The sequence below is a fragment of the Xenopus laevis genome, chromosome 5L (assembly GCF_017654675.1).
Source record: "Xenopus laevis strain J_2021 chromosome 5L, Xenopus_laevis_v10.1, whole genome shotgun sequence".
NCBI classification, from domain to species: domain Eukaryota; kingdom Metazoa; phylum Chordata; class Amphibia; order Anura; family Pipidae; genus Xenopus; species Xenopus laevis.
The window spans coordinates 32,689,194-32,708,520 of NC_054379.1; the positions used below are offsets into that span (position 1 = coordinate 32,689,194).

The window sequence follows — 19,327 nt, forward strand, 5'->3', positions numbered from 1 at the left end:
TACCTATTTTTTATGTTTTTGTAAAGGAAAGGAATGAGCAATGTAAGGGGAGAAGAAGAAAATATGTTAAAGGAAGACTAAACCCCTCTTAATTTCCTGGCATTGCCCCCTCTCCCTCCCCGCACTGTGCATTAGTAAAAAAAAAAAAACCCTTAAAAAAATCTGACCCTCAAATGCAAAGCAGCGCAATGGAGCGCCAGGGCACCATCTTCCACTACTTTGTATTCTTTCGGGACTCAATGCTGACACAAAGCCTGCGGGAGCAATCGGGCCAAGTCAGGAATCGGCTTCAACTCGGCGTTGAGTCCCAAAAGAATATGAAGCGCCCTGGAGCTGCGCTGCTCTGCATTTTTTAAAGCATTTTTTACCAATGCACAGTGCAGGGAAGGAGAGGGGACAATGACAGGCAGTTAAGATGGGATTTTTTTGTATGGGGGGTTTAGTTCTCCTTTAAGAGGAAAAGTTGTATATTTGAATGCTGTTAACAATAGATACATATGGTAAGGTAATATTACATGACAGTGTTATTTTTATGGCTAATTACAATAAAAGTACATTCAGCTTTTATTTTCTCTCTGGTGCATTACATTCCAGTCTTTGCTTGCATAGAATCCTCAGGATAGAGTCCTGCAGTTGGTCGGATACCGCAAAAACCTGCGGTACCCTGCGGGTTGCAGGTAGAAGTTTCGGGAGTGGGTATAGACGCGTGTCGGCGGATCTCCGCGTTTGCGGGTCTTCTCAAAAGCAATGCCACTTCTGGTTTACAGTGACAGCACTTCCTGTTTTAATCCTTTTTTTCTGATTACACCCACTAATGATGTCACTTTTGTTTACAATGACAGCTCTTCCTGTTTCTTGATGGTCATCGGGTTGCGGATAAGGTACTTGCGGGTTGGGTAGCGGGTCCAAGCGGGTAAGTATGCGGGTTGGGGGTCGTGTTTAACAAATTGGTTCCGCGTAGGACTCTACCTCAAGACTACCTTGGGCATGTCCGGACTGGGATTCAAAATAGGCCCTGACATTTCAAGTACAAAGAGCTCAAACAGCCCCCCAGCAGCCCAATAAACAGTGACTGTCTATAACATCTTGCAGCAGCCCCAATAAGCAACTCTACCCAGAAAACACATGATAGGAGTTATAAGGTTTGGAGGCCAAACACGGCGGTAATGCAAAAGCAAAATAGAAAGAATTTTATAGAGATAAAATAGATTATGTATGTTGTGGGTAGGGTTGCCATCTGGCCGATATTTTAACGGTCTAGCCGGTAAAACACCTGCCAAGGCCGGTATTACAAATTTACCGGCAATGTAGCTTCCGGTAAATTTGTAATACCCTTAAAAAGACCCGTCGGCCCCCAATCCCCTGGAACCTAGAAGCCCGCCCACATTTACGTCATGGCCCTCCCCTTTTGACGTCACAATCAACCCCTTTTAGGAAAAGGTGGCAACCGTAGTTGTGGGTAGCATCATGTCATAGGGCTTCTTTTCATCAGCAGGGTCTGGGCATCTTGTTTAAATAGAAGGATGATGGGAAACACTGCAAGAGAAGTAGTCTGCTAAAAAAAAAAACCTTGAAAGTTGGACAAAAGTTTTTTTGCGGGACAATAATCTCAAGTAACACTGGAGTAACTAAAATGGCAAGTCAACTCCAAAATAAAAATTTGCCTAATAAAAGAAAACATAATTCTAAACTTTTCAATATACATTTATTCAATTTTTCATGCTTTAAAGGAGAAGGAAAGCTAGCAAAACAGTTTATTGCCAATAGATTAGCCACAATAGTGCAAGCTATAACACTATTTATTCTGTAGAATTCTTTACCATACCTTATTAAACAGGTCTTACTAAACAGAAGCTCTCTCAAAAATCACCCTTTTCGCAGATGACCTCCTTATATATTTGGCAGATCCCAATGATTCCCTTACTGCCCTCCTCGACCTAGACAACCGATTTGGCTCATTCTCCGGACTACGAGTTAACTGGGAAAAATCTGTTTTATTCCCCATTGACGCTGACCAACCTCGATCTCTACCGAAACCCCGCTCGAATGGGCCACCCAGTTCAAGTACCTAGGAGTAATAGTCCATACAGATCTCACCAAATATACTACCCTAAACCTCGACCCAATTCTAAGCAATCTGACCAATACCTTAAATCGGTGGACTAAGCTCCCTCTTTCTCTCTGGGGTAGGGTCAATGTCATTAAAATGATTTACCTCCCCAAAATTCTCTACCTTCTCCATAATGTGCCAATATTTATCCCCAAAAAGTACTTCAAAAGTATAAACCATATCTTGATCCCCTTTTTCTGGAACAATAAAACACCCAGAATTGCTTGGTCAAAGCTGTGTGCCCCATGTGACGAGGGAGGACTGGCCCTCCCCAACTTCCATTGGTACTACATAGCTTCACAAATATACTACCTCCACTGGTGCTTTCACCCTGACCCTTACAACCCAAACTCGCAGTTACAAGCTCTTTTACTATCCTCGTGGGAGAGTCTTCGCAACTTTCCCTATCGGAATCCCAGGGATTCTGGCCCTCTACCGACGACACTAACTACCCCACATAAGGCTTGGCTGATAGCCCTCAAGATCTTGGCCATGCACCACCCCTCCTATCCCCTCACCTCCCACTCTGGGGTAATTCCTATTTAAATCACTTTAGATCCTTTCAAGACTCGGTTTTCTGGCCAAGGCAAGGTATCAAATGCTTGAAAGACCTCCTTGAAAATCATACCTTCCCCACCTATCCCACAATGCAACAAAAGTGCCACCCAAAGCAAATCCTGCTTTTTAAGTATCTTCAACTACGACATACCTTCCACTCCCAATTCAGCACTCTTACTCCCCAGCAATCTAGCCTGGTCATAGAAGATATTCTTCATGATCCCAACCCAGCAAAACTATTATCCCGAATCTACCAACAACTCCTCTTATCTGGCCCCAAACCTTTTCGCTTAGCACAAGAATGGTGGTCTAGCAAAATTGTAGGCCTTGAGCAAGATAACTGGGATGAAGCAACAGAACACATATACACTGGCCTGAAATCGTTGAAAGACAAACTAATACAGTATAAAAATTATGCACCATGTTTACATGACTCCCATACGACTCAAACATATGGGCCAAATCCCTTGTGACTTCTGTCCCAGGTGTCACCAACAGGCTGCAGATTTTTTCCATTTAATCTGGGAATGCCATCACATAATGAGCTTTTGGACACAAATCGTAAAATACCTAGCAGATAACCTGGACTTCCCGAGAGTAATTACACCTGCTGTTTGCCTTTTGGGGGTCCTAGAAGAGATAATCCCAGCTAAGTATGCTCAAATCCCTTTTCGTATCCTACTTTTTTATGCAAAAAAAACTGTAGCCCTCCATTGGATGGCTAAACGCTTACCCTCTCTCAGTGCTTGGATACATTTGGTTAATAGTGTAGTACCCCTATATAAACTCACTTACGAAGTTAGGGGAACAACAATGAAGTTTGATAAAATCTGGGGCTCGTGGAATGATATTGACCCGACCCCTCCATAGTAAGTCTTCCACCTCTTATTATTTAGTCCATCATGATTTGCTATCCTAGATATCCTTGAGGGCCCCAAACCTAGCCTTCAGCTGCAAAACTTCATCTGTGTCTGAGACTGAGAGTGTCCGTCTGAACTGCTCAATAACTGTATTGTATTCTGCTTGGTGACAGCATGTGCCTTATATCCATTCTGCCAAACTCATATAGATTATTCTGCGAACATACTTATCTGTTGTATGTTTGATTGATGTGTGTTTATACAAAGAAATAAAACTTACCTTTAAAAAAAAAAAAACAGAAGCTCTCTCTGTTTGTTTAGGATAGCAGCTGCCATATTTTCTTGGTGTGACATCACTTCCTGCCTGAGTTTCCCTGCTCCCTCATAGCTCTGGGCTCAGATTACAGCAGAGAAGGGAGGAGGGAGAGGAGCAAACTGAGCATGCTCAAGCCCTGCCCTGGAGGTTAATGCTGAAAACAGGAAGTCTGATATAGAAGCCCATGTGTACACAATAGAAGGAAAGAAATGCAGTGTTTCTTTTGACAGAGGACTCAGAGCAGCACTACTTTGAGGGTTTACTGGTGTATTTATATAGACCTTTCTGATAAAGCTTACTTAATTTTAGCCTTTCCTTCTCCTTTAAAAATTGATTTGTAAAAACAATTGCTATTGAAAGCAGCATTTACTTAACTCCTGGTTGTTACTTTATAAACAATGTTGCAAAAGTCTTCGTTCACCTGCAAAGACAGGTCTGTTAATCAACTGCCTTGTCTTACATTATATTAACAGCCTGAGCCACCAGTGCAGAGAATAGAACAGGGACAAACACTGGTTTCAATAGTAATATATACAAATAACCACAGAACATTTGTAATAAATGTGTATTGCAAGGTTGCTTCGAATTATATTTTCTTTATTTAGCCAAAAAATATATTTTTGGGTTGACATTCCCTTTCATAACAAAAGGAGCATGTCCTCCTCCACTGACCCAGTCATCGTTGACCTCAGTCTAATTGAGAATCTAATTAAACCCAGCCTGGCCAAGGTACAAAACATACAGTATTTACCACCAATGATTTAAGGCCAAATGGGGTGTTTGCAGGAAATCTCTCCTGGGGGCAATAATGAACCTGAAAATAGCTGCCCAATCACATTCATTGGAACTGCTGCATGTGGAACAAGTATTTTTACATGTGGTGATCCCAGGTAATTATGCAAAAATGCCTTCTTTTGTAGGCTGGGTTTTTTTTGACTGTCTGTCCTGGTCCTTAGAAGTTGTTGCTGCAAAAACGAATCTACAAACCAGGGGGAATGAATACTTGTGCCAATAGAATACTTCAGTTTTTCTTAATTTTTTTCTGAAACAAAAAAAAAAACTAAGGGGCATATTTATCAAGGGACGAATTTTGAAAAACGTCAAAATTTGAATTCAAAAAGACCAACCGAAATTAAGTCAAAGTTTTTTTTTTTTGGTCGAATAGATCCATTTTCAATCGAATAGGTCCGTATTTGGCCGAATTCGAATTGTATGAATCAAAGGAATAGCGCATTTGATCGAATTCGATTCAAAGTTTTTCCCGAAAAAAACATTGATTTTTCAAAGTCCACCAATTGACTCCAAATACGTTCTAGGAGGTCCCCCATAGGCTAAAACAGCAATTCGGCAGGTTTTAGATGGCAAATTTTTAAAGTGACAGTACATGATGAATTTTGATATTCGAATTTTAAAAAAATTTTCCCTAGTCGAAAAAAAAAAAATAGCTTGAAATTCTTATTTTTTTCATTCGAAAATTCATCTCGACCTTTGATAAATTTGCCCCAAAATGTGATACTTGATATAAATAGTGGGATCATTGTGCGTCATGCAGCCCAACTGTCGCTTTCCCTTTCAAACATTCTTTCATTCATTCACAGTTTAAATGCCACCAAAATCGATTGGCCGTAACAGAAAACATCTTATTCCTTGACATTTTGTTAAAATAAGTTTAATTTAAAAAAAAAAAAAAGTTTTTTTGAAGCATAAATAAATAACCTTTTAAGCAAATCATCAAAGCAGATCCCCAGGCAGCAAAATTTGCTTAAAGGCCCCCATACACGGGCCCATAAAAGCTTCTGACAGACTGAGTCGGCAGCTTATTGGTCCATGTGTGGGGCCATCCGACGGGTGTCCCCGATCGATATCTGGCTGAAAGTTGGGCAGATCTCGATCGGGCAGGTTAAAAAATCTCGGCGGATTGCGGCCGCATCTGTGCGTCATGCAACCACCCATTTCAGATGCATTGTGATCCGATCGTTGGGCCCTAGGGCCCATGATCGGATCAGCGTGATATCGCCTACTTCAATGTAGGCATATCGGGGAGAGATCGCCAAATCTAATAAATTAAAAACAAAATATTTTCCATACTGATGAATAATATTCTATAGAATCGCAAGCAAGTCCTGTCCATGATGCCGGGTTTTATGTAGGCCGCCCTGTTCCAAAGCGAGGCTTGGGTCTGAAGAATAAAGGGGAAAACAGAATAAGTAAAGTGCAGCATTAGCAAATGTTCAGAAATAACAGAGATAACTACACGTGAACTACAAGAGAACTGATCTCTAAGAAATATAAAACCATTATGGATCTCCATGCTTTAAAGGGGTTATTTATCAAAGGTCTAGTTGTGTTTTCCACGAAAAATGTGAGATTTATTATACCCCGACACTGAAAATAGCTTGAATCTGAAAATACAACCATATAAAACCTGTCAAGGTCATGTAAAAGTCAATGGCAGAGGTCCCTTGAATCATGTGAAGCTGTTGATAGCCTTCGGATGTTCAAGCTTTTTTCGGTAGGTTTCGCTCGAAAACTCGATTAATTTGAGAAGTTCTATTTTTATTCCCATCACCCAGACTACACTGATTCGAGTTTTTTTACATTCAACTTTTTTCTTAATTTAGAAATCATTCAAGTTGTGAGTTCATTTGAGGTCTAAAAAAGCCCACAAACCTCTAAAACTCTATCTTTGAAAAATAACTCCCTAAGTCTACTAGAAGAACATTTAAACATTAAATAAACCCAATAGGCGGGTTTTGCTTCCAATAAGGATTCATTATATCTTAGTTGGGATCAAGTACAAGCTGCTGTTTTATTATTACAGAGAAAAGGGAAATCATTCTTAAAATTTTGAATTATTTTATTAAAATGGAGCCTATGGGACCTGACGTGGGATGTAATTAGGAGGTTTCTGGATAACTGGCTTTGTGATAACGGATCCTATATTAGTACTTTAATTAGGCAGATTTCCTACTTAAATGGATTAACTGCATTGGTTGATGGTTTGCCAGTTTCACAATGACCTTTTCTACAATGGATTCCCAAGGTTAACTACATTCTGATCATATGAAATGTATGTTTGGATGATATGCCCTTAAATGTACTTTACCTGGGAATCTTTTCTGTGTTCATTTGTCGAGTATTGGAGTGAGCAGAGGCCTTGATCTGTGCTTCCAGCCTGGCGTATATACCCCCAGCTTGCTACAAAGGATAAAGTAAAGGATTTAGATATGCCTTTAAAGCGATACTGGCACGTTCCTATATAAAGCATAGGAACGTGTCAGTATCAAGTAGTTGCTGCACCCGCAATAGTTCCCTTGAAAGCCGCCCCCATCCCTGCGAACCTTCCTTTCATAGGCTGATTACGAATGAAAACAGGACTTCAGCCAATGGATGGATCACTCCACCCCCAGCGCAGTGTCATGGAAGCAAGACAGAAGATCCGTTAGTAGTGTCAGTGGGTCAGCTGCACAAAGGTTTGTGGGTGGCTTTCAGGGGAACTATTGTGGGTGCAGTAACTATGATTTTTATAGGAACGTGTCAGTATCGCTTTAAGTGTCTCAGAATTTCCTAATACAAGCCATTCTTCTTTGGGGTACAGATACATAGAAATACTGAATGTCTGGGACACAAGCTGCCCTCATTGTGTATAACACATCTACAGGTATCTTGTCATGTGAGAAAACAAAACTGCGAATCAATAATTCTGGGCTGAAAGAGATAAGAAACCATAAAACAGTAGACCAAAATTCTTACTTCTTTTCCTTCCTTGGCTTTGACACGTTCCAAGTCCCCGAGTCTTATTTTGATAAGGTGACCTGTGATTTCTGTCATCCTTCGTTGATCTGTCAAGAACAGCAATTAGAATGCGTTCAATACAAATAACCTTTTAAGTATATCTTCACTGTGTTAGAATTTGCCCTAAGGAACATTCACTTGCACCAGCAGATGGACACACATCAAGCATAAGACTGGGGTACAGTGGTTACAAAGTCACTGAAGGCAACGACACACGTGTGCCTTGTGTTTTGTGCAGAATAGTGGGTGCTGAGAATTGCTGCAGGGGAAAAACTCAACTTCAAAACAACTATTTTCAAGCGATTGTGTGATTTGCATGTGCTTCCTGCAGCGATTCTCAGCACCCAGCATGATGAGGAATTTTATAGCATTTTGTCACCGCAACAAAATACGGGAGACAAAATGCCAACTGTGTTAATGCCCGTAAAGTAAGGTATATCTCCCTTCAGGTATATAAGAGAGCAGATTTGGAGAATAACAGGAGCTGTATTCACTGAGGCTAGGAAAGGTAAGTACAGGTGTTGTTTCCGATGAGTTATCACATTTGGGGCTGTGAGGGAGGTCTTTGTCCAGTAATTAGGAAATAGAGTGACGAGTGCAGTAAAAGAGCTGAGGAGAAAAGAATCCGAGTTAGGCCTCTTTAATAATCCTGTATTAATTTACTCCATTAGCAGTGCTCTCCAGTGCCAGTGAACCAGCTTGTTCTGGTTTCAAAAGAATGATTCTTAATTTTGTTTGCAACATTTAGGGGCAAATTACTAACCCTCGATATTTGACTGGGAAATGAAAATCCTTCGACTTCGAATATTGAAGTCGAAGGATTTTGCACAAATACTTCGATCGAACGATTGAAGGAATAATCTTTCGATCGACCGATTAAATCCTTTGAATCGAACGATTCGAAGGATTTTAATCTAACAATCGAAAAAAGTTAGCCAAGCCTATGGGGACCTTCCCCATAGGCTAACATTGAGTTCGGTAGCTTTTAGGTGGCGAACTAGGGGGTCAAAGTTTTTTCTTAAAGAGACAGTACTTCGACTATCGAATGGTTGACGATTTTCAGTTCGAATTGTTCGATTCGAAGTCGTAGTCGAAGGTCGAAGTAGCCCATTCGATGGTCGAAGTAGCCAAAAAAACACTTTGAAATTCGGAGTGTTTTTTCTTCTATTCCTTCACTCGAACTTAATGAATGGGCCCCTTAGAGTCACGGCACACGCTCAGATTCGGGGAGATTAGTCCCCCGACAAATCTCTTCTTCAGGGCGACTAATCTCCCTGAACTGCTTCCCGCCAGCGGCGATTTACATTCTAGCCGGCTGGAGGCAGTAAGGGTAGATTAGTTGCCCCGAAGACGAGGAGATTTGTCGTCGGGCGACTAATCTCCTCAAATCTGAACGTGTGCCCTGACTCTTACTGTCTAAAATTGATAAGGGGTCATGTTTTCTGGCAAAACCTGCTGTGAATACAGCAAAAGTTTGAAGTTACCCTGGGTGTCGCTGTCTCATACTCTGAAGTATCTATTACAGGTGTGGGATCCGTTATCCAGAAAGCTCCGAATTACAGGAAGACAGTATACCATGGACTCCATTTTATCCAAATAATACACATTTTTAAAAATTTGAAATTAACATGTTCAAATGCTCAAAGCAGTTGAAACTGTTTTGATAACTCGGTCCTTTAGTACACACAAATATATATATATATATATATATATATATATACAAAATCGCAATCTGGAGCACTCCCAAGTGATCGTCACTGCCTAGGTGCTGGTTAAATTATAAATAATCAAATTGGTGAATAAACCGCACTGCCAGGACTTCCATAAGATGTGAAAAAACAAAAATTATTTTATTTTCAACGTTTCGGCTCCCAACTTAAGCCGTCCTCCTGAAGACGGCTTAAGTTGGGAGCCGAAACGTTGAAAATAAAATAATGTTTGTTTTTTCACATCTTATGGAAGTCCTGGCAGTGCGGTTTATTCACCAATTTGATTATATATATATATATATATATATATATATATATATATATATATATATATATATATATATAATATATATATATATATATATATATATATATATATATATATATATATATATATATATATACAAAATCGCAATCTGGAGCACTCCCAAGTGATCGTCACTGCCTAGGTGCTGGTTAAATTATAAATAATCAAATTGGTGAATAAACCGCACTGCCAGGACTTCCATAAGATGTGAAAAAACAAAAATTATTTTATTTTCAACGTTTCGGCTCCCAACTTAAGCCGTCCTCCTGAAGACGGCTTAAGTTGGGAGCCGAAACGTTGAAAATAAAATAATGTTTGTTTTTTCACATCTTATGGAAGTCCTGGCAGTGCGGTTTATTCACCAATTTGATTATATATATATATATATATATATATATATATATATATATATATATATATATATATATATATATAAAAATATATATATTTTTGTTGCATATCCTGACGAAGAACCCTGTGCAGGTTCAAAACGTTGAGCCAAATAAAGACTTTTTTTGTTTTTGCTACAAAGAAACCCTGTGAGTATCGCAATCTTCTATACTTTATATATATATATATATATATATATATATATATATATATTTTTTTTTTTTCTCCCTTATATACACATCCATACTGCCATTTGTATTTTTTACAGGCAGCCCAGTAAAAGGCATCATATAAAAGACAATAAGGGGCAGTTCCAATTCAATAAAAATAATGTAAATGTACCATCCTCCCTTTGGGCGTCTTGGTTAAATCTCAGAGAGCGAGACGCATCCCACTTATTCCTCTGCAGGCTAACTCTGTTGAGATAAAGACAATAGAAGAATTAGGGGCCTCACAGGGCTTGACAAATTTATCCAAAACTTGGATTCAGAATACTCACGTAAATGGAGATGAATCTCGAGAGGCCTGAGGGCGGAGATAAAAATAAGAGTTTAAATTTGCCTTTAAAACATTAAGAATATGTAAAATGAGTTACACTGGAAAATATATGATTTAATACTTCAGCACGTCTCTGTAAACATCTGAATGGGGGTGTCATGTTACACATGCATTATTTGTTTCATGGTTTGCTATCCCTTGTTTTGTCCCATCTCTCCTCCTGTTATGCACTTTGATCTCTGACTGCTTGGTTAAAGGTGGCCATACACAGGCAGATAAAGCTGCCGATATCGGTCGTTTAGACTAATTTGACAGCTTATCTGCCCGTGTATGGGGGCTTCCGACGGGTCTTCCCGATCGATATCTGGCCACGATTACCCATGATATAGCTATGCCGTTAGTGGCATATCGAGGAAAGATCCGCTCGTTTGGTGATGACGCCAAACGAGTGGTATTTGAGTCTATGGCCAGCTTTACACCACTTGTCCGGTAGTATATGCTAGGCTCCATTCTGAACTGCATGTACATTGCAGGAGTGGATCATATTATAATCTTTTGACCTATCCGGATGTTCATTGCTTTCAAGATCCTCACAGTTTTGAATTAAACTTCTCAACGATTTTCAAGGACTGAACTTCAAAAACCGCTGAACTGTTGATAGATTGCTGCTAAGGATCCATGTGGGAAGCAAGTTCATTTATTGATACACATCTGAAAAAGTGTAATCTTGTGAGAAGGAAATTTGCCTGCACTAACTGGTGCTGTCTGTTTTGGGCAACTAAGATACTGCATAACTGGAACCCTCACATTTAAACCCCTCCCTGGTCTCTATAAGGGTTTAAAGGGTAACTTAAGCCAAACTTTTTCAAGACACACACAATTGATTAGTCACCAAGGGTGATTAGATTTGTTTTATAACACACTACACTATACGCACTTTATATTTTATTGTTTACTCCCCCGCTAGCCGTGCGGCTCTGGCCATTTTGTTGGACGTTGTTTGAATGTCCACACTTTGGATGTACTGTATATTGCGAGTGAATGTTTTCGTAGACAAATTTTAAATAAGAACTTCCTGAAAAAATAAAATAAGTACTTGGGCTTGCCGGACTGATTACAGGTTGCCCCCTTACCCCACCCACTTATCAGGCCAACACCCTTATATGTTAAAATTGAAATTAAACTTTATCTCCCATGTGTAATAAAAGGCACCAAGTTTTCTCAGGGGCAGTAACCATAGAAACCAATTCGATGTTTGCTTCTAAAGAGGTGACTAGTAAATGCTACCTGCTGTTTGGTTGCTATGGGTTACTGCCCCGGGCAAACTTATTGCCTTTTATTACATAACCACCTATTTGTTGAATATTAGAACAGAAGGAGCTGCAGCAGAATCGATACATAATGCACATTCTGTGCTATAACTTACCTTTTCCTGTTGCCTTTCCTTTTTATGGATACTTGGGGAGGAAATGTGCTTTTTTGTCTGTTTAGCAGATCTCTTTGGCTTCACTTTCCTCCCTGCTGCAAAACAAACTGGTAACTAAAATGCTTTCCTACACGGTGATAGAAACTACCAATGGTTTTTATAGCACTAAAAATCCCACACAGGCCAGCCATCAGTACTTATTTTGACCCCATACTACAAAGATATCAGGGCCCTCCAACAATTATTAGATCATCAGTAACCTGGGTGCCGTGGGAGGTGAACCCTGCCCAATATTGCACAATGTTCCTTATTTGCATATTTGTGTTCATTCATGTGGGAGAGGGTTCCATGCTGGCTGCTCTAGCTTTTATATACAGTATATGGGGCTTTACTACAGAGGAAGCAGACCCTGCGGCTGCAGGGGGGGCCAGGTGGTATAGGGGGCCCCATGAGTCTCTAATTAATGAGCAATATTAATATATATTGGTAAAACAGCACAACCTCTGGACATGTTAGGTGCCTTAAATATAATTTGCTGTGGGGCCCCATAACATCTAGTTACGCCACTGTACAGTATACAGGGTAGGGATGCACCGAATCCACTATTTTAGGATTCGGCAGAATCATGAATTATTTGTGAAAGATTTAGCCGAAAAACTAACCGAATTCGGTACCTAATTTGCAAATGTAAATTAGGGAAACAAGGGGGAAAGAGAACATGCATGGTTAAAAAAAATGTTGACTTCCTTATTTTTGTGCCCTTTGCTTTTTTCGGATTCGGTTCGGCCAGGCACTTGATTCAGCAGAATCCTGCTGAAAAAGCCAGAATCCAGAACCAAATTCTGGATTCAGTTCATCCCTAATACAGGGTATTTTACCCAATGAAACATTACAGTGCATTACAGTGGCCAAACTGAAAACCATATGGAATGCTTGCTTGATCTTCTTCTCTTAAGAGTTGGCCATACACAGGCTGATATACGCTGCCCCCCCCCCCAAGCTAACTGGACAGTGTATGGGCCTATAAACCTCTACCCTATTAACACTTCAACGTTATTTTTTTGCTTTATTTAGATTTTGATAATAAACATGACATGAAGCTTCAGTTTGTGCCCGTTAGCACTCGTGCTTTGGTTTTATGCCTCTACCTTGTTTTCTAGATAATTCTTCCTCATCTCCAACCTCATCTTCAGTGACTTCAGAACCAGTGGTATAATCCTCCTCTTCCGACAGCAAAGATTGTTGTTTCTGATCAGAATACAAATTATACAGTGAAAAAAAAAACCTCACTTTAGTACCAGGCATTCTTAAAGGAACAGTTACACCAAAAAAGAAAATGTTTTAAAGGAATGACAATATAATGCACTGTTGCTCTGCACTGGTAAAACTGGTGTGTTTGCTATAGTAAAACTACTACAGCTTATATAAACAAGCTGATGTGTAGCCATGGGGGCAGCCATTTAAGCACAGGATACACAGTAGATAACAGATAAGTATTACTATAGTTTATGTAAACAAGCTGCTGTGTAGCCATGGGGGCAGCCATTCAAGCACAGGATACACAGTAGAGAACAGATACATTTTGAAGAATCCCATTGTATACTACAGAGCTTATCTGTTATCTGCTGTGTATCCTGTGCCTTTTCTCCTTTTTCAGCTTTGAATGGCTGCCCCTGTGGCTACACAGCAGCTTGTTTATATAAACTATCTCCTCTGGAATTCTCTCCCACGGTCTGTCCGACTTTCTCCCAACTGCTTTCAAAAGATCTCTTAAAACGCACTTCTTTAGAGTAGCCTACCCTCACTCTGCTTAACTACCAAATGCAATACCACATACAGTACTACATCTCTCACTCACTTAATTCTGATCCTCTCCCTCACCTTGTGTCTATTTCCCTTCCCTTTAGATTGCAAGCTCCTTTGCACAGGGCCTTCCTCACCTATTGTACCAGTATTGGTTGTGATGTATGAACTAAATGTTCTAATTAATATGTTGTATGTAATTAATGTGATTTAGTTGTATAAACACATTTACTTTACAGCGCTGCGCTTTTGTAAATAACTATGCAGCTGCAGGACTCATGACTCAACCAGCTCATTTATTGTTTCATGCATAGATTTAATATATGATATAAATAAACTTATTCAAACGATTTGTACATAGTGCTGATCTCCCTGTGACTTCCGCTTCTGATGAACTTTGTTTGCATAAATTCAGCATTACTGTATTTGTTATGTTTCTGCACTAAATACACAGAGAAAAAGGCACGCGGTACTGGATCATGAAAGGCCTGAAGATTGATATGTTAAATCATTTCACTGGTAAAAAGTACAGTTATGGGATCTGTTATCCAGAATGGGATCATGTGTACAAGGTACTGGTTTATTAATGCAGACCCGTTATCCAGAAAGCTCCGCCTGCCTCCATTTTAATAAAATGATTAAAATGTTTAAACATCATTTCCTTTTCTCTGCAATAATAAAACAATAGCTTGTACTTGATCCCAACTAATATATAATTAATCCTTATATAAGGCAAAACAATCATAAGGAATTTATTTAAATGTTTAAATATTTTTTTCATAGACTTAACATATGGAGATCCAGATCCCTTATCCGGAAAACCCCAGGTCCCAGGTCCCGAGCAATAATAGGTCCCATACCTTTACTATATTTACAGAGTTTCATGTACAAATACAGACCAAGAACATAATATTGTTGCCTTTATTTATATATTTTTATGCTTTAGTTTCCCTTTCTTAAAAAAACTATAAGCAAAGTGAAAGCAATGGAAGGATTGGGTGTCCCTAACCCAGCAGTTACTTACCAGCTGTAGACTGATGTTCTTCAGTGAAAGAAACTAAGCAATGAGAAACAAAGAGAAGTATATAAATTGCTGGAAAGAGGACAGTGGGTTACTGTATGGGTATAACAGGTACAAATGCACAAATATCCGTATGGCAATAAGAAGAAAATTAAAATCGTGTTTGTTCAATCCTGTGGGACCAATGCCCAGCTCTATTTCCATCATAGAAAACCTTATACTCCTATGGGTTGTTGGCCAAGACTTTGTTTTGAGTTCCCAGATAATAAAATTTCCCCTTCTCAGATCTAAGGACCAGTAGCAGTAAAAATAGAAATAATTAATTTGCCCTTTTCTATCAGGTTTGCTCCGTTTAACCTTTTTTTCTGTTGTCTAAACAAAGTCCCACTTGGCCTTGGCCTACTGTGTTTAGTGGAAGCTTAGATAATACATATTTATCAGCTCCCTCCAGATGCCCTGCCAAATAAAATCACAGGTATTACTAAATTATAATATTATAAGGTTAATTTACATACAGAGGACTTTGCAATTTAAAGTTAAAAAAAACCCAACTATTTATGAATAATGTATTGCTTACAAGTACTTAAAGGAACAGTAACACCAAAAAATGTAATTGTTTTAAAGTAAATATAATGCAGTATTTCCCTCCACTGGTAAAACTGGTGTGTTTGCTTCAGAAACACTACTATAGTTCAGATAAACAAGCTGCTGTGTAGCAATGGGGGAGCCATTCAAAGGAGAAAAGGCTCAGGTTACACAGCAGATAGCAGATAAGAACATAATGGTGTTATCTGTAATCCACTATTTTACCTGTGCCATATAGCCATTGCTACACAGCAGCTTGTTTATATGAACAATTGTAGTGTTTTTGAAGCAAACACGTCCGTTTTACCAGTGCAGGGCAACACTACATGATATTTTCATTACATTAAAACGCTTTAATTTTTTGGTATTACTGTTCCCATGTAAATGTGGACACTGTTACACTGCCCTTCCATACATGAAACCAGAAACTGAAATATCAAAAGAAGAAAAAACAACAACACAAGGTGTAAAAGTCACATTTATTGCATATACTGCAAATAAGGAGCTTATATTCTGCATGGACAAAACATTGAACCCAAAGAGATTCCTCATTCACTTACTGCATTCATCTCTCCTGTTTTCTGCCCATACAAAGTGTTTGGCTCTAACAGAGCATCACATTTAAAACTTGGTTCCTCGCTTAAGACAATCCCAGAGTCTCTGCAAAATACACAGTAAGAACATGGTTACAGATGCTTTTACTTGCAAAACTCCCTTGTGTTTATTAACTACAAGCACACAGTAACAGATGTCTAACAATCCTTTCCTTCAATCACATTCTCTTTTAGACACAGAGTAATCCTGTTTCTTGCAGTAACAATACCCAGAAGTACTTTACCTAAGCTGGTAGGCTGTGCAACAGAATAACAGATATTATTATATATGTTTGAGGGCACCACCAGGATCAGGACAGGTACTGGCTGCACTAGCAGAATTGTTCCTCCGATCACCAAAATGATTTTCTAGTAATACGGTTCTCACCCATTCAAGTCTTTGGAAAAAGGCACAGCTATGACATCTCTACGCTGTAGTAAATCACTTAGAAAGTTACATGAAGGGTTTTCACTCATATCGTCACATCCTCCTGGCAAACCAACTACGTGATCCCTCACTTTACAGCCCTAAGGAAAATGAAAAGGAGGATTTATGAAGAAGTACGTAGTAAGAAGGATATTCACAGACAATGTAGATGTTGGCAATACAAGGCCTACCTTTGGCAGCTGTGCAGGGTCAAAGCGAAGTACTTTTTGGTTGCAGCAGGGATATATGCCAGTGCCAGGGGAATCAAGGGAGCTGGCTGCGCCGGGATAAACTGCAGGCTCTGGGTGATACTGGCAGTGGGATGATTCATTGCATAGGAATGACTAGAGCACAGAAGGCACAACCAAAAATAGTTAGGCATTCTATAGAAATAATGTGAATATGCCTGTATAAATAAAGAATAATGAGAATAATAATAGTAAGAATGTCCTATGATTGAGCAATTTTGGGGCCTCATTGCTGTCAAAAGCATCATGTTATGTTGAAGCACCATGTTATTATAATAATGGCAGTCCTCTTTACACTAGACTAATACAGGTATGGGACCTGATCCAGAATGCTCAGGACCTGGGGGTTTTACAGGTAACGGATCTTTCCATAATTTGGATCTTCATACCTTAAAGGACCAGTTCAGTATGAAAATAAAAACTGGGTAAATAGATAGGCTGCACAAAATAAAAAAAATGTAATGTATAAAGGCTGGAGTGACTGGATGTCGAACATAACAGAACACTACTGCTTCCAATAAGGATGAATTATATCTTAGTTGGGATCAAGTAAAAAGTACTGATTTATTATTACAGAGAAAAAGGAAATCATTTTTAAAAATGTGGATTATTTGGATAAAATGGAGTCTATGGGAGAGGGACATCCTGTAATTTTGGCCTTTCTGGATACCGGGTGTCCGGGTAACGGATCCCATACCTGTATACGTAGAAATTGTATAGCAGCCATATGCACTAAAACACAGGACAATTTTTTCATTCATGGAGAAAGGTTCTCCTCTTTAACCTCAAAAAAAAAAAGAGGATATGTTTTTAGGGATCCAAAAGTGTGTGTGAGCACATGCAATGCTAAGAATTGTCTCCTGCAAACAGCTGTCTGCACCATAGAGGCATGTGGATTTATTATGTATCTATCAATAAAGCATCCAATGGGTCATATTACAGTACTATAATGGAGGAGGAAGCTGGATTCTATACACTGAAGTATCAAAGTATTAGAGCAGTGATCCACAACCAGTAGCTTGTAAGCAACATGTTGCTCTCCAACCCCTTGGTTGTTGCTCCCAGTGGCCTTATTTTTGAATTACTGATTTGGAGGCAAGTTTTTGTTGCATAAAAACCACATGTGCTGCCAAACAGAGTTTCGTGTCGGTTGACAGTCCACATAGGGGCTACCAAATGGCTAATCACAGCCCTTATTTGGCATCCCAAAAACATTTTTCATGCTAGCGTTTCTTCCAAACTGCTTTTACATCTCAATGTTGCTCACGGGTTCAAAAGGTTGGGGATCCCTGTATTAGAGTAAGAATTAAACAGGTAGTACGGACACTTACTTGCTTACATCTAGAGCATGTCAGCCAATTAATTGTCCCCCACAGTCGCCAGTAGACATCTCGCCAAGACTTTAGTTCTTCAAATAAACTTATCAGGTATTCATGAACATCCCACGATTTGTCTCTGCAAATCAGGGAAAAGATTTTATAGAATAAAACAGTCGGTAGTTAGAATTACATTTGTTCTCATTTCCTTGTGGTTAAATTCCCTTTTAAATATCTCACTAATGAAAAAGTCCTTTGGATCATTCGATGATTTTTCCAGGAGCCAAAACTGACCAAAGATTCATTTTTATTGTATGGTCCATCCGCACTAAAAGCTAAACTACATATCAGCATGAAAAGCTTGTCTATGGATGCAGCAGTTTGTAATGGTCAAATATGGTGGACAAATATGAATTGGGAAGGGATGTGTTTATATTGCATTTTGGCTAAAATGTTACCCACTGCCAAACACAAGAGATACAGGACAGACAAAGGTTGCCTTAAAGGGATACTGTCATGGGGAAAAAAAATTTTTCCAAAATGAATCAGTTAATAGTGCTGCTCCAGCAGAATTCTGCACTGAAATCCATTTCTCAAAAGAGCAAACAGATTTTTTTATATTCAATTTTTGAAATCGGACATGGGGCTAGACATATTGTCAATTTCCCAGCTCCCCCAAGTCATGTGACTTGTGCTCTGATAAACTTCAATCAAACTTCAGCAGCCAAACAAAAGAACAATGGGAAGGTAACCAGATAACAGCTCCCTAACACAAGATAACAGCTACCTGGTAGATCTAAGAACAACACTCAATAGTAAAAACCCATGTCCCACTGAGACACATTCAGTTACACTGAGAAGGAAAAACAGCAGCCTGCCAGAAAGCATTTCTCTCCTAAAGTGCAGGCACAAGTCACATGACTGGGGGCAGCTGGGAAATTGACAAAATGTCTAGCCCCATGTCAGATTTCAAAATGGAATATAAAAAAACTGTTTGCTCTTTTGAGAAATCGATTTGAGTGCAGAATTTTGCTGGAGTAGCACTAATAACTGATGTGTTTTGAAAAAAACATGTTTTCCGATGACAGGATCCCTTTAAGTTCGAATCCTCGAACGCTCGGACTTATCGGACTTCCCCATCTCCCGACCTGCCACTAACCTTTCAGATCAAATAAAGTAGAAAAAGAACAGATCAGCCGATGTTCTGCCCCTGACAACAATCATACGATTATGTCCGACAAAAGCTAGTGACAGTCTCCCACTGAAGATCGGCAATACACACAGAGATATTATCGGCAGCTGACAGAAATTTTTTAACCTGTCTGATCGACTGGCACGACAGATGTCGGGACTCTCCACACATGA

At 39.3% G+C, this 19,327-nt stretch overlaps 1 protein-coding gene across 2 annotated transcripts in view; it reads right to left on the reverse strand.

Annotated features, from left to right (window-relative positions):
* Positions 1 to 5,493: 5,493 nt before the first annotated feature.
* sanbr.L (KIAA1841 L homeolog) overlaps positions 5,494 to 19,327 on the reverse strand; it is a 44,986-nt gene continuing 31,152 nt past the window's right edge. The window contains exons 10-21 of one of the 2 annotated variants that reach the window (XM_018261581.2): positions 17,978 to 18,101; positions 16,590 to 16,742; positions 16,360 to 16,499; positions 15,939 to 16,038; positions 14,797 to 14,829; positions 13,118 to 13,217; positions 11,970 to 12,061; positions 10,545 to 10,570; positions 10,388 to 10,461; positions 7,598 to 7,686; positions 6,951 to 7,042; positions 5,494 to 6,023 (exon numbers count right to left, since the gene is read on the reverse strand). In XM_018261581.2, the coding sequence (XP_018117070.1) occupies positions 5,987 to 6,023; positions 6,951 to 7,042; positions 7,598 to 7,686; positions 10,388 to 10,461; positions 10,545 to 10,570; positions 11,970 to 12,061; positions 13,118 to 13,217; positions 14,797 to 14,829; positions 15,939 to 16,038; positions 16,360 to 16,499; positions 16,590 to 16,742; positions 17,978 to 18,101 (1,060 nt within the window). In that variant the 3' untranslated portion in view covers positions 5,494 to 5,986. 2 annotated transcript variants of the gene reach the window in all.